The 13169-nt window shown below is 44.4% G+C and overlaps 1 protein-coding gene across 4 annotated transcripts in view; it reads left to right on the top strand.

The window, feature by feature from the left end:
* The window catches only part of SPTBN1 (spectrin beta, non-erythrocytic 1), a 93491-nt gene that overhangs the window by 60814 nt on the left and 19508 nt on the right, over positions 1 to 13169 (top strand). For all 4 annotated transcript variants that reach the window (XM_009640653.2, XM_035896121.1, XM_035896126.1 and 1 more), the window contains exons 17-23: positions 3336 to 3426; positions 7743 to 7889; positions 9525 to 9788; positions 10502 to 10726; positions 10931 to 11020; positions 11303 to 11581; positions 12787 to 12917. In XM_009640653.2, the coding sequence (XP_009638948.1) occupies positions 3336 to 3426; positions 7743 to 7889; positions 9525 to 9788; positions 10502 to 10726; positions 10931 to 11020; positions 11303 to 11581; positions 12787 to 12917 (1227 nt within the window). The remainder of the gene's footprint in view (positions 1 to 3335; positions 3427 to 7742; positions 7890 to 9524; positions 9789 to 10501; positions 10727 to 10930; positions 11021 to 11302; positions 11582 to 12786; positions 12918 to 13169) is intronic.

Below are 13169 nucleotides of genomic sequence, written 5' to 3'. Positions count from 1 at the left end.
TTGTTCTTGCCCATTCAGAAAGGAGAGTGCCTCTTGTTTGCTGGAACAACTAAGGGAGCTAAAACTGCCTTGCATATATCTCAGTATTCCTCGCAGGCCGTTGCATTCATGCTACATGCAAGATTTATTATTCCTGTGCAGGCTTTGAAACCCACAGGCTGACAGTTAAACCACAAGCGATGCTGTCAGTTTTCAGCTCTGTGAGCATTCTCAGGGGCCTCTGGGTACATGGCAGGGCAACGTTGTGGCAAATTTTGGTGCTCTGCTCTTGGATTAATTTGAGTCAGACACCTCCTTGTGCGGAACAGATCTCATTTTCCTGTTTTACATTCTCCATAACGTTGCCACAGAAGAAAGATGCCCCCATGTTTAACTGACTACGGTACATTCATTCCCTATCCCCTCTCTACCATGTAGGTATGGCTTAGCTTGGACGTTTGGATCTGAGGTTGCCCCTTCAGTGTATATGCATAGGGAAGCCCCTCCTAGACACTGCTCTGGTGTAAGTCATATATGTGATTATTTACGTGGCAGATTAGGCAGATGAATTCAAAGTAGTTCTAAATAATTAGAGCCTGCAGAGCACACTCTTTAGTGCAAATGTGGGATCTCCTTCCGCAAACTATTTTAGCAAATTAGTAAGAAGCAGTCGTTGGCAACCTAAAGTGTCACAGGGTCTCAATTTCTGGCCCATCTCTGCCATGCACGTCTCCAAAGAGCAGGATTTTAATAGTTATGACCGCAATCAGCAGTTGAACAGTAAGCTTTGTGCTTTTCTCCACCTTCCAGCAGTGGCCAAGTGCTTGTAGCCTTCAGCAGAGCTGCAGTCCAGCACCCCATCGTGCCTGGCTGGGGCCTCTGCCCATGCAGCTGGGGAAGCAGGGTGACCGGGCAGCATCCTTAACACCACACTCTTCTAGTATCTGGATAAAAAATTGTATTAGGAAGGGTTCTGTTCTCCAGTCTGTCTGCCTCTTTATCCTACCTAAAGCCCTTCTGGCGTACTGGTAATAGAGGGTAGGAAAAGCTTTCTAGTGGTAGGGGTAGTTATGCACAGAAAATTCTAAAATTTCTGTCATTGGAGCTTTTAAAGAAATGAGGGAAACATGAACAAGGAATTAATAATATTAAGCTACAGCCAGTCTGGGGCAGGAGAACAGGCTAAATGCCTTCTTAGGGCCCTTTATTTCCATAAAGAATAGCATCTATTCTATGATGAAAATACAGGAATTCCTGCCTGTTCCAGCAGAGTCAATCCTCAAAGTACTGCTACCACATCCTCAAGTATCCAGTTTAAACCCTCTTACAATTCAGCTCTGTTCTTCTTCAGAGAACACTCATCTTTCAGTCTCGCTCCAGGTCATCTTGGACAACGAAACCACCTTCACAGTTAAATAGTGCTAAGCACCAAAGATCATATTTGTTAGGCTGAGGGGAAAAAAAAAAAAGAGCTATGTCATCATCTGTTTGATATCCCTGCATGTTTTCCCTTCAAGGTTCTTGAAGTTAGTACTTCCAACACTCTCTGGGAGATATTTTTGTTAGTTTTTTAAACTCAAGTTTTCTGAACCTAAGAACTTCTCTACTTACTCTTAACGCTATTCAAATAAGTGTCATGAAAATTCTCCTTTTAATTTCACAACTGGTGTCCTCTCCAGAATACGTGAGTCTATAGTGTAATCTAGCCTTAAATCTATGAAATCATCGTGATAAAATCACCCAAGCAATTCCGAACTTTGTTTTAGCAACCTGAGTAATGCACTGTATTTGCCCAGGCATACAAAAACCAGCCAAGAAGGAGTGGAATCAAACCCAGTGATGTTAGCTGTGTTACAGAGATTTTTCCTAAGGCACAATTTAGATGTCCTGTCCTTTGTGCTCTCTCAGATAACGACACCTGTCAAAACCTCAAGATTCCCTGGGCTTGGACTCCAGCCTCTTGCTTTGATGGTTACGTACGTCTTCCTTGCCATCTGATCCGTAAATCAATTTTCTTGACCTACAGCTATATAGATGCTGCTTGCCTGGTTATGCAGAGGAAGCTGTTGAGACAAGAGAGAAGCAATTTGTAGTCCTGTAAAGGGTTTTCTCTTATTCCTCTGCCTACAGACAGTTTGCTTTTATGTAAAACGTATCCCTAAGTATTCCTTGTGTTTCTGGAGTCACTAAATTTGTGCCAGAGCACTTGCTGTGGTAACTTATTGTAGATCAGGAAAAGTGGTATCTTAATCCAGTTGTTGTCATCAACGTGTGATTTAGAGTCTTCTAGAAAATCACAAGTCTCTGGAGATTGCCACTAACATGGATTTATTTAGCTATTGCCAGTATGTGCTGAGATCATCTTATGAATTGCCACCCTTTAAAATAATTTCCAGCTCTCTATCCCTATTTATCTTAGGCTATTACAAAGGGCAGCAATATTTCACTTTAAGACCCTGTACAGTTTAATACAAACAAATCTAACACAATGAGCAGTAAATACAAATTATCTTTACTCTGTCTCCTCCATCTAAATCACCTCATAAATAATGAAAGTACAGGGACGGGGATAACTGCTCCAAATTAAGCATTAGTTAGAAAAGTGTTCAGAGGTACCTTGGGACTCAGCTCTTCAGGCGCCGTGTCCATTTGAAGAGCCCACCAAGACCTTTGGGACTGCCAGCATGACTCATCCTTCAGGGGCAAACAGTCATACATTAAAAATAGGGCTCCTAGAACAAACCTTTTCTTTTCTTCTGTCTACCCTTAAACGGTCTGAAAAATAACGTTCCAATGTTCATAAAGCTCCTATTTGCAGAAACACACAGGTGTGCTGCGTGTGTTGTTCATTAAATACAGCATGTGGAAAGTTATACAAACCCCTACTACAGCTTTGTTCAGGAGAAGGAGGTGCTGAGCTATAGCAAAGGTATATTATAAAGAGCGTTACAGCAAGTACACGCTTCGCAAGAGCCACATAGCATGCGGCCTTCTTGTTGCAATTTTGCAGACAGTTTTCGTGTATTTTTTGGCAAACAGTCTGCACTTCCCGGTGTTGAAATTAGTGGGCCAAATTCTGCACATAACACATGTGAAACCCTGCTGACTTCAGAATTTTCCCTGTGTATTTAACTGGCCACAAAAGCAAGTAGATGCTGAACTTAAGTAAGTGCATTAAATAACACATGCGTATCTGAGCTTCAGAAATGCCCTTCATCTGAAAGGCAGTGAAAGGCTCGCACCACGTACTGGTGCAGCACGTGTGTCCCAGGGAGGCTACAGAAACGAACAAATGAGTTTTGTGTGAAATGCCTATTTCAAGGGGTTTTTTCTCTGCTGTTATTTTTTTTCCGTAGACATAGGAAGAACCGTGAAGCAGCCAGTGAACTTCTGATGAGACTGAAAGATAACAGGGATCTTCAAAAGTTTCTTCAGGATTGTCAAGAGGTAAATACGTCCTTTCACTTTACTTGCCGAAAGGTGCATCCTCAGAAGAGCATTCTTACCCCAGTTTTATGAGAACTGGAATACTCAGTGTTTTGCAGTCAAGACAACCAGTTGTATTTACTTGGGGAGTAAGCAATTAAAAAAGAAACCCCGCCCAAAACCCTGCAAAAATTGATCTCTTTGGTTTTTTTTTTCCTCATGAACTCAATTTCCTTTTGCCATCTAGGCTAAAGACAGGGAAAATTGCCAAAAGCAGTGAAGATTTTCTGCCATGGTATAAATAAACGTGGAATCTGGTGGGCTTAGCACTGAACTCATTAAGAATTTTGTCTACAGCTGTATGTATGTATGTGGCCTGGTGCAGGAGAGTTCAGCTGATCTCTACAAAACATTAGTCAGAAGAGTGGGAGGTTAGGAACAAGAGGGGAACAAGGTTAAACTGGATCATTTTTAATGTGCTATTTATCTAATAGTTTGCATGTGTTTAAGATTGTTAAGTACTGTAACATTTAACAAAAGAAACCCTTTCCAGATTTTCTAGCGACTTACATGGACTGTTTACACTGAAGGCAACATTTTAAAGTTAGGAATAAGCTTGTTCCTAGTATGAGGAATTAATCAAGTAATTTTCAGGTTATTTCATGTATTACTGACAGATATTAAAGAGCCTTGCCCGTGACGTGCGTTAAAAACTAGCTATCCTTATCTGAGGCCTGCAAAGAGAGCTGACCGTGACAAAGCTGTGCTTTTAAATTCACGAGTCAGTACGTTAGCTGCACATCTTACCCAGCTGCAAGAGACTGGAAGTCACTGCGGTGTGTCGGGATGGAATTGCCCACAGCTGAGATTTCCTACAAGAAACAAACAAAATGATGATCATAAACTGGGCAAATGCTGTGTGCTGCTTGGTTGCCTAGATGCAGTCTATTTTCCTGCATTGTGTAAGCTAACCATGAACTTGGTTTAAATTGCTCCTTCCTTGGTAGTAAAAACATGACAGATGAGCAAAAATTCTGCTGTTATTAGCAGCAGCTTCTTCCTTCGTCTGTAACATCTCTGCTACAAAAATCCTCTTGGCTCTTGGGGCTCTTCAAGCCTCTCTGTTAATGTGGTTGTGTTCCCTAGGATCTGTTTTTTCCCCTATATCATTGAAAGAAAAAGGAAAACATAAAAGCTCTAGTGTCTGGCCGCCTGAATGCCTTTCCTCTTGATTGTTTCGCTCCAGCCACTAAAGCATGGATGTCTCGACTGTACAGTTCAAAGACAGAACTTACAATAGCCAAATGTTACAAATTTCTCCAGTCCGTTTTGAGAGGACATCAGCTTGACGATAATTGAATGGTTGTTTTCTGAGAAGACAGCCATAACGAGACATAGAATTTGCATTAGCCTGATTACAGAGTGCCTACTGATAGCTACGCTGGGCTGGAGGGATCGTGTGATGGAGCACCGCTGTCTTGCGGGGTGGAAGGGAGCCAAGGGAACACCTCATCCTTTGCTTTTCGTTAGTGCTGACCGTGAAGATGAGGATTGTTAGAAAACAGATTGGAACCGGTCTCTGTTTCACCTGGCAATGATCCTTCGGCCTTCCTGCCCGCCGCCTTGGGGACGGTTTCCCCTCCGTCTGTAACTTGCGGAGAGGAAGAGTGGTTCTGCAGTGTGCTCCTTGCCCAGGGCAGCCACTTTCCCCAGGGTGGCTCCGTGCTGCAGCGTTACGGTAGACGTGGCCCCCAGCCCCTCGCTCCTCCCTGCCCCTTGACTCGCGGGCCAGGCCGTGAGCGGGGTCCGTGGCGCTCAAGGAGGCGGCAGGATAATGCTCGTAACGACAGCTCAGCGATGATGAACCTTGCCTGTGGGTCACAGGTGAGGGAAAACGCAGCAGATTTTCCTGTTGTTAGTGGTCAGATGCACGGTCACAGGTTAGTCCTGAGGGGTTGCTTTTTCGGTCTGTTTTTCACATTCGTAAATCTGAATGTGTTAAATAAATTTGCTGAGTGAATGAAATAAAGTGACGGCAGTAAATCCTGAGAAGAGGAGATGTGACAAATTTTGCCATTTAGTTCTCTTGGACTTCCTGCTCTTTCACAGCTCACCTTCGAAGAGATTAAAGCTGATCTTCCCCTAAGTGCCTAGAAGCCTGGGCACTGTCTGGGCTCATTTCTCTGGGGACGCCAGAGTGAAAGTGTTTGGCGAGACTCCGCACGTCAGAGATTTTCTGCCTGTTGAAGGAGTGTGCCGGCAGGTTTTGTCATGCAGCGCAGACGTCTGTGAACCTTGCGCCGCAAGATAGGCTGTGTCAACTTGGGTGTTGGCAATGTGGGAAGAGCGGCGGCAGTCGGTGCTCTTCCTCCTTCCCTTGTTGCTCTGCCAGATTTACAAGGGGTTTGCCTCTGCGTTTCTCTTGGTTCATGCCTGGTTTTCATTGCACAGTGATACAGTCTCCTGGGAGCTGAGAGCAGAAACAAGGTTTTGTGGTATAGGTGCAAAGGATGGGAGGAAGTCTTAATAGCTAGCTCTTCCGGCATTAACAACCAGCTTATAGTTTTCTGGAGAAATGAATACTCCAAGCATCGCTCTGAGGCACAGTTCTAGGGAATTACTGTGTAAATTTTTAAATCTACTTTTGCACTGAAGATATTGACTTCTGGTAACTATAGTGGTTGCAAACCCCAGGTTTTAATACTTGCCCCCTAAATGCCTTCTGTGTTGTCAGGAGGAACATAACAGTGTTGTGAGAGTCAGAAATGAGGGGTTCGTCCTGACAGCCGCTGGCTGTGTGCCACGCGTCGGCTGTGGCTCGGTTCGCCCCATCTGTTAATATGAACGATGCTACCTTTCCTTGGGAAACACTTTTAAATCCTCAGCAGACTTAATGCTGTGGCTGAGTCAAAGCAATGAAAGACAAGCAGTGCGATTTGCAGAGGAGAGCAACTGTCTCCTACCCGGAAAGGCAGGAGTAAACCCACTAATTTCAGGTTATGGTGTAATCCGGAATGTAGCCTTCGATCGTAAGCAGCACAGTAGCCTGTTACAGCTGTAAGCTTTGCTCCCTCCAGAGGTCTTCATTAACACGAGCATTTTTCTCTTTAGACTTGATAGCACGATCAGATGAGGAGCTGCTTTGATTGTTCTGATAAGTTTTCCTTTTTTGTGGAGCTTAACGGTGCCTTTAAGGGACAATTTAAAAAAGGCTTGTGAATGCTAAACGGAATTTGTGTCCCTCTCTCCTGAGTAGCATCGTAGGGTAGCAAGAGAATCCTCGAGTCTGGCCTCCTCTCGTCAGGGTGCTTCCTCGGCAGGACGGCGTGCGCTGCTGAAGTGCCCTTCTAGAAACAAAGCTTAGACTTGTTTTGACATTTTCCACTTGGGTAGGAGACTCTAAATATGCAGAAAATGAATCTTTTTCAAATTCTATAAACATTCCTGTGAAAACGTTTCCTACCGCACCTAAGGGATAGATGAAGCAGTCAGATACACCCTAGGATGAAGTTTGATGTTGGCTGCTATGATCATTTTCACATTCTGCTTGCCCTTGGCAAATAAGCTACCTTTTAAAGTATTGATTTTTCTTTAATGTTGATCTGGAAAATCAGAATTAAATCAGTCTTGGATTTTATATAATGGGAAAAGGAAAGTCTTGGGTACCAAAACCTTACTGGAGGTTGGGCAAGTAAACAAATTCATTTATAAACCTATATAGAGAAAAGGCTATGGGGAGGAGGTACAGATGTGCTGTGAATTAATGGTACAAACCAGTCTCTATTCTTAAGACTTTTGGTACGAGTAGAAATACAGAATTTCTCATTCAGTGTTTCCCTAAATAATTTACCTTGAGGCTCTATTTAATTCTGGCCTCTGCCTTTTGCATGCCACTTCGTTAGCATGTGCTTCTGCAACGTCCTCAGGAAGCCAGCAAGGCTTCGCAGGGGTGCAGTGATGACATTCATGTCCCAGGCCTGAGTAGCACATGGAGTAATGTCGCAAGGGAGAAGCGGTATGAAAATATGCTGTGACCAATAAGTAGGGCACATGTCCCTGTTTCTTTTGCTGTTGAGGCGAGTGAGACCTGTGTGTTTGATTTTGCTCATCATGGAGTCGATTCCTTTCTGCCTGAGTCATGGGTTATTTATATATTGGACACGGATGTTTAAATTTAACTGTTAAAGAAATGGATCCTTGACTGAACCCCGAGTAAAAGCAGCCTGTGAGTGTCACACAACTCTTCTGTAGAGGCATCTCTATATCCTTGATCAGGAGACTTTTTGATACTTCGCACTGTTTCACACTACAACTGCTTTCGCATTTTTCCTTTTCAGCTCTCACTCTGGATCAATGAGAAGATGCTTACAGCCCAGGATATGTCCTATGACGAGGCAAGGAACCTGCATAGCAAATGGCTGAAGCATCAAGCATTTATGGCAGAACTTGCATCCAACAAAGAATGGCTGGAGAAGATTGAAAAGGTAACTAAAGAACGTCCGGAAAATGCTCTCGTCTTTGTTGAAGATGATTATGCACAGAGACGGGATCTGTTCCTCTGCAGAATTGGTTCTTGAATCATCTCTCCAGCTAAGGCAAAAGGAGATCTCATTACTGTAGGGTATCTATCACATTGGGTCTCCATCTAACGCATTCTATTCCTCATTGATGTTAAATGTTTTTTTATCCAAGACATTCTCACAGAACGGTCATTGGCTAAGTTGCCAATTTAACTTTGTCTAGTCTTTCTTACCTGTTAGGAGGAAGGCATAACCTAGTTTTCATACCCAAGGGGTAAAAGGGGCAAATGCTGTGATTTGAGCTAAGAAAGTGTAGAAGTACTTCCTGGGAAATAACTGAATGTGGGCCAACTGAACTGAGACTCCCATGCTGCCGTGCTGCTTTTCATTCATTCAGGACTACAATCAGGCTGCCTTTCCCCATGCAAAATTAGTGCATGGGGTAAAGTACAGCCCGTTTGGTGATTAATTAAGATTCACAGCTCTGTATCAAGTTACTTTGAAGGCTTTAATAAGCTGTGATGAGCTGTACTTCCCCCCCCCCCATTTCTCATGTGCGGCTCTGGAACACGAGGAGGGAGGTCTCCTCTTTAGCTCTGACAGTGGGTTTCTGTTCAGTGTAAGTTAGCTTAATTGCTCATTTCCTCTCCCACTTTGGCACTCTGGATCCCATTAGAGGCTTTTCTGTGATCTGCAAGTAGCAGTACCCTTTAATGGTCTAATTAGAAGGCTGCTTTTAGTACTGGAAGTACTTTTTTAGTGATGCTAATACATCCTCACCCTTTGCCTCTGAAAAATCACATTGCAGCAAAGTACCAAAGTTTTTATCGAGCCTCGGCTGACAATCACTGTATTAATGTTACCAGTGGTCACAGCTATTAAACGTGCTGGGTTGTGAGTAGCGTTCACTTCTGAAAAGGTTTTGTCTCTTGTCAGCACCACCCAGGTGCAGAGGTAGAAGTATAATTAGAAGTAAAGAAAATATTTCCAAAATGTATACGATCTTTGTAAAGGCTAAAAGATACCTTAAGTCCAAGTGCTCTGCTGGTGCTAGGTACAGCGTTCCTGCTTCCCAAGGAAGATTGTTCCTCTCTGCTACTAGCTTAGACCCATGGTAATTGCTATAACCCATCAACATAACCCTCTTTGGTTGCACAGCTCAGTTTTGGTGCCATAAGCTCCCTCTCCCAGCATTACGCTGGGTCTTCATCGCTCTCCTGGTGAAATGGCCCACAGAAGCTGGACACACAGCTTGTTCAGCTGCGGCTCCCTCCTCCGCTGTCACCCAGGCGGCATGGGGCTGCCTGCCCCTCTCCGGTCGTGCAGTGTCCCAGGATATCCCACAGAGGAATGGATAGTGGGGAAGAGAAAGGAGGCGTTGCTTGACCTTCCCATTACCCAGAAACCCTCTTCCTGACAACAGATGGGCCTGGGGAGCTGATGTTCTGGAAGGAGTCACTGGGTAATTGGAGATAGAAAATGCGTGGTTGATGCTGCCAGCGGATGAGGAATCCTGAGTGCTCACTAATCACAATAATTTAACTAACGGTCTGTGAGTGCTCCTGAGGAGGTACCATTTTGTTGCTCTTTGCTTTACAGGAGGGAATGCAGCTCATTGCAGAGAAACCAGAGACTGAAGCCGTAGTGAAAGAAAAGCTGACGAGTCTCCGTCAAATGTGGGAAGAGCTTGAATCCACTACCCAGACCAAGGCTCAGCGTCTCTTTGATGCAAACAAGGCAGAGCTTTTTACCCAGAGCTGTGCTGATTTGGATAAGTGGCTGAATGGTTTGGAGAGTCAAATTCAGTCGGACGACTACGGAAAAGATCTCACCAGTGTCAACATCCTGTTGAAGAAGCAGCAGGTAAATGGAGCACAGGTTGCAGAGTGGGCAGACGGCAGATATCTGCACTCAGAGGAACAGACGGGGGATCCTTTCAGTTTAGAAAATAATTTATTTGCTTTTCTTTCTTCCTGTTGTTTTATGTATCTTTAGGAAGAACCAGGAAAACTCCCAGAAACAAATCAGCCATAAATTTCTTGATACAGTCTCTACCTTATGCTGCCTTCCTTCCCCACATTAATATCTCTCTTCCGTCTCCTGCTGTAGTCCTTCAGCCACCGGTCCTTCCCTCTCTGTGCACGGCTGCCTGCCTGTGATTCATTCAATCTTGTCCGAAGCTGGTCGGTCCCTGATTCCCTGCTGTAAAGGCAGCAAGGGGAGTAGCAAGGACAGCAGGGAGCAATGAAGCTCTAGTGTGCACTTAGCTGTGCTTCAAAGTTGTTCAGGGTAACTTGTGAACGACCAACAGAAGAGATTCAGCGCTGTTGTTGGCCAGATTGACCATTTGCACAAGCAGGCATAACTGAGGGCTGTCAGCAGCTGGCCACAGTTGTGAATCTGTGTCCAGGCCTTGTTCCTTGCGATGTGCATGCTACGATACAATAATCATTCATGTGGTAAATCCTTACTGACCAGCATCTGTTCTTCCTTCTTCTGAAGCTATTGATGTACCCTAGTTGTACCAACTGCTTTGACCATGGTTTTCAGGACCTTTTTGCCATGTTTCTGTTTAGATGCTAGAGAACCAAATGGATGTTCGTAAGAAGGAGATAGAGGAGCTGCAAAGCCAGGCAAGGGCTTTAAGTCAAGAAGGGAAGAGTACAGATGAAGTAGATGGCAAACGCCTTACCGTAGAAAAGAAATTTTTGGAGTTGTTAGAACCTTTGAATGAAAGAAAGGCAAACCTGCTGGCCTCCAAAGAGATCCACCAGTTCAACCGGGATGTGGAAGATGAAATTGTGAGTATAAAAGAAATCCTGTTCCCCAGACAATAGGAAAATGTCACAGCTATTGCAGAGCTGTCACAGGAAGAAACCTTTTGGTCGTGACTCTCAATAGCATGTTTGAGTAATGCTGCTTTTTGCATCTCGTGTGCACCAGCCTCTCTCTGCTGCCCTAAATGTGTCTGCTTGAAATCATATGTGCTCTTCCCTTACTTTCAGTTGTGGGTCGGAGAGAGGATGCCTATAGCTACATCAACTGATCATGGACACAACCTCCAGACTGTGCAGCTACTAATAAAGAAAAACCAGGTAAGTAGGTGCTCTTGGAGCTCCATACCTGTTATTTCTCCTTAGGGCTGACTAATTCAGGAAGGAAAGTCTTGGGGTAAAATGATGGGTGCTTCAGTGGTGATGTGCTATGGGGAGGCGGTATGACCGCCAGTGGTGGCACGTTCAGGGAGGGCACAGTCCCAGTTTGTCCCCATGAGCTGATGCCATGTGTTTTGCTGCCCCTCTAGAGCAAAGACCCCTGACTGACCTTTCTTTTTTGTTCGGTGCAGTGTCTCATCAATCTGCTTCTCTCCCGTGTAGACCCTTCAGAAAGAAATCCAGGGACATCAGCCTCGTATCGATGACATTTTTGAGAGGAGTCAAAACATTATCACAGAGAGTAGCCCTAATGCTGAAGCAATTCAGCAGAGACTTGCAGACTTGCAGCAGCTGTGGAACCTCCTAATCGAGGAGACAGAGAAACGCCACAAGCGCCTAGAGGAGTCTCACAGAGCGCAGCAGTATTACTTTGATGCTGCTGAGGCTGAGGCCTGGATGAGTGAGCAGGAGCTCTACATGATGTCAGAAGAGAAAGCCAAGGTGAGCAGCTCCACAGCGACACTAGTTTGGTTTTAATTGCTAAGCTAGAGGCGGCAGGTGACATAATTTAATATGTCGCTAACGTCATGGTAACATAAACAAATTTAAATCCCTTGTGGAACCTGAAGCGATCATCTCTTCTATCTGTTATGACATCTCTGATAGCGGGGAGGATAGGCCTTGCTGTACTGAGTCAGTGAAGCATCCTCAGGCTGTGGATGGCAACTGTGTGCCTTCCTTTGCTGTAAGGTCAGAGTTACCAATACAGCCCAGTTAGGTCAAGTTTTCTATTTGTTTTGAATCCCTGGGAACAGCGCGATGCGCCTGTCTGTGAAACAGGCCTGATGGTCACTCAGTTGATACCCTTAGTTGTCAGGTTTTACTCGCAGTGAAGGGAAATTGGAACAGCAGCAGACCATACCAAAGAGCAGGTGAACTATTTTTCAAGGAGGTGTTGAGTGCTGTATCTTGTGATTTACATAAATATACTGCATTCATTGCCCTGATAAAATAAAACTCAGCTTTGTATCAGTATAACACATCCCATGCGTGTTCAGTCTTCAGTTAAAAAGGATTTCCCTTCTTTTCTATATCTAAGCAATGCAGATAAAAGGGAATATTAATGTGAATAGTTCATCACAAAAAATATTTTAATGAAAAGGCTTCTTGACAATAGCGGTTAACACTGAGAGTTGGGAGTTGTTTTTCTTAATCATAACAATGCATAGAAAGTTTTGATCAGAATTTCTCCAGGCACTTTGGTGGAGAATCCTTTGGCATGGGCTCCATAGGATTTATTTTCTGACCCAGGCTGTTGTTGTAAAGCCTGACAAGTGATGTGCCTAAACCAGTTCCATTTTCCTGAGCCCTGCACAATCACAGGGTTGTGTAAACACACAAAGAGCTTCGTAGAGGAAGAAATTCAGCATGCTCAATTCACAGCTGATGTAATTTTGTTCTGCATCCGAGGGGTTGTTGCATTAACTCTTTCACTTGTTACTTTGCTTTCTGTGGGTACCATTTGCTGTGAACTCAACTATTAATATACCACTGTCAGAACAACTTGTCTTCGAGCTGTACCTGGGAGCAGTTCTTTGTAAATCTTTCTGGCTACTGCTTTTTGCGCACACACCAAGTTGAACTTGCTGTGTCGTGTCTTTCTCTGAAGTGGGGGACTTGACTGTCATTTTCTGCCACTGTTACAGGATGAGCAGAGTGCAGTGTCCATGCTGAAGAAACACCAGATTTTGGAACAAGCTGTAGAAGACTATGCTGAAACTGTGCACCAGCTTTCAAAGACCAGCAGAACGTTGGTGGCAGATAATCACCCAGAAAGGTATGAACTACCATTTTTAATTGGATTATGCATTCTTTTAGTAGTTCAGTCGCTTCCTTGGGTCGTTCTGACACACAAAGACTACAGAAAAGAGTAAGTAGCTCAGAGGAGTGTAGAGAGGAAGAGGAGTTCAGCCTCACTCAGTTTGAGATGCATGTTGGACCACCCTGATTCAGCCAGAGACAGGGTCCTGAAGAGGGCCAGCATGCGCAGCCGCTGACGTCTGGATCCTGCTGGACCGCCTACGGCGCC

This window comes from Egretta garzetta, unplaced genomic scaffold (assembly GCF_000687185.1).
Source record: "Egretta garzetta isolate BGI_Z169 unplaced genomic scaffold, ASM68718v1 scaffold200, whole genome shotgun sequence".
Classification (NCBI taxonomy): domain Eukaryota; kingdom Metazoa; phylum Chordata; class Aves; order Pelecaniformes; family Ardeidae; genus Egretta; species Egretta garzetta.
This window is presented reverse-complemented; position numbering and strand designations above follow the sequence as displayed.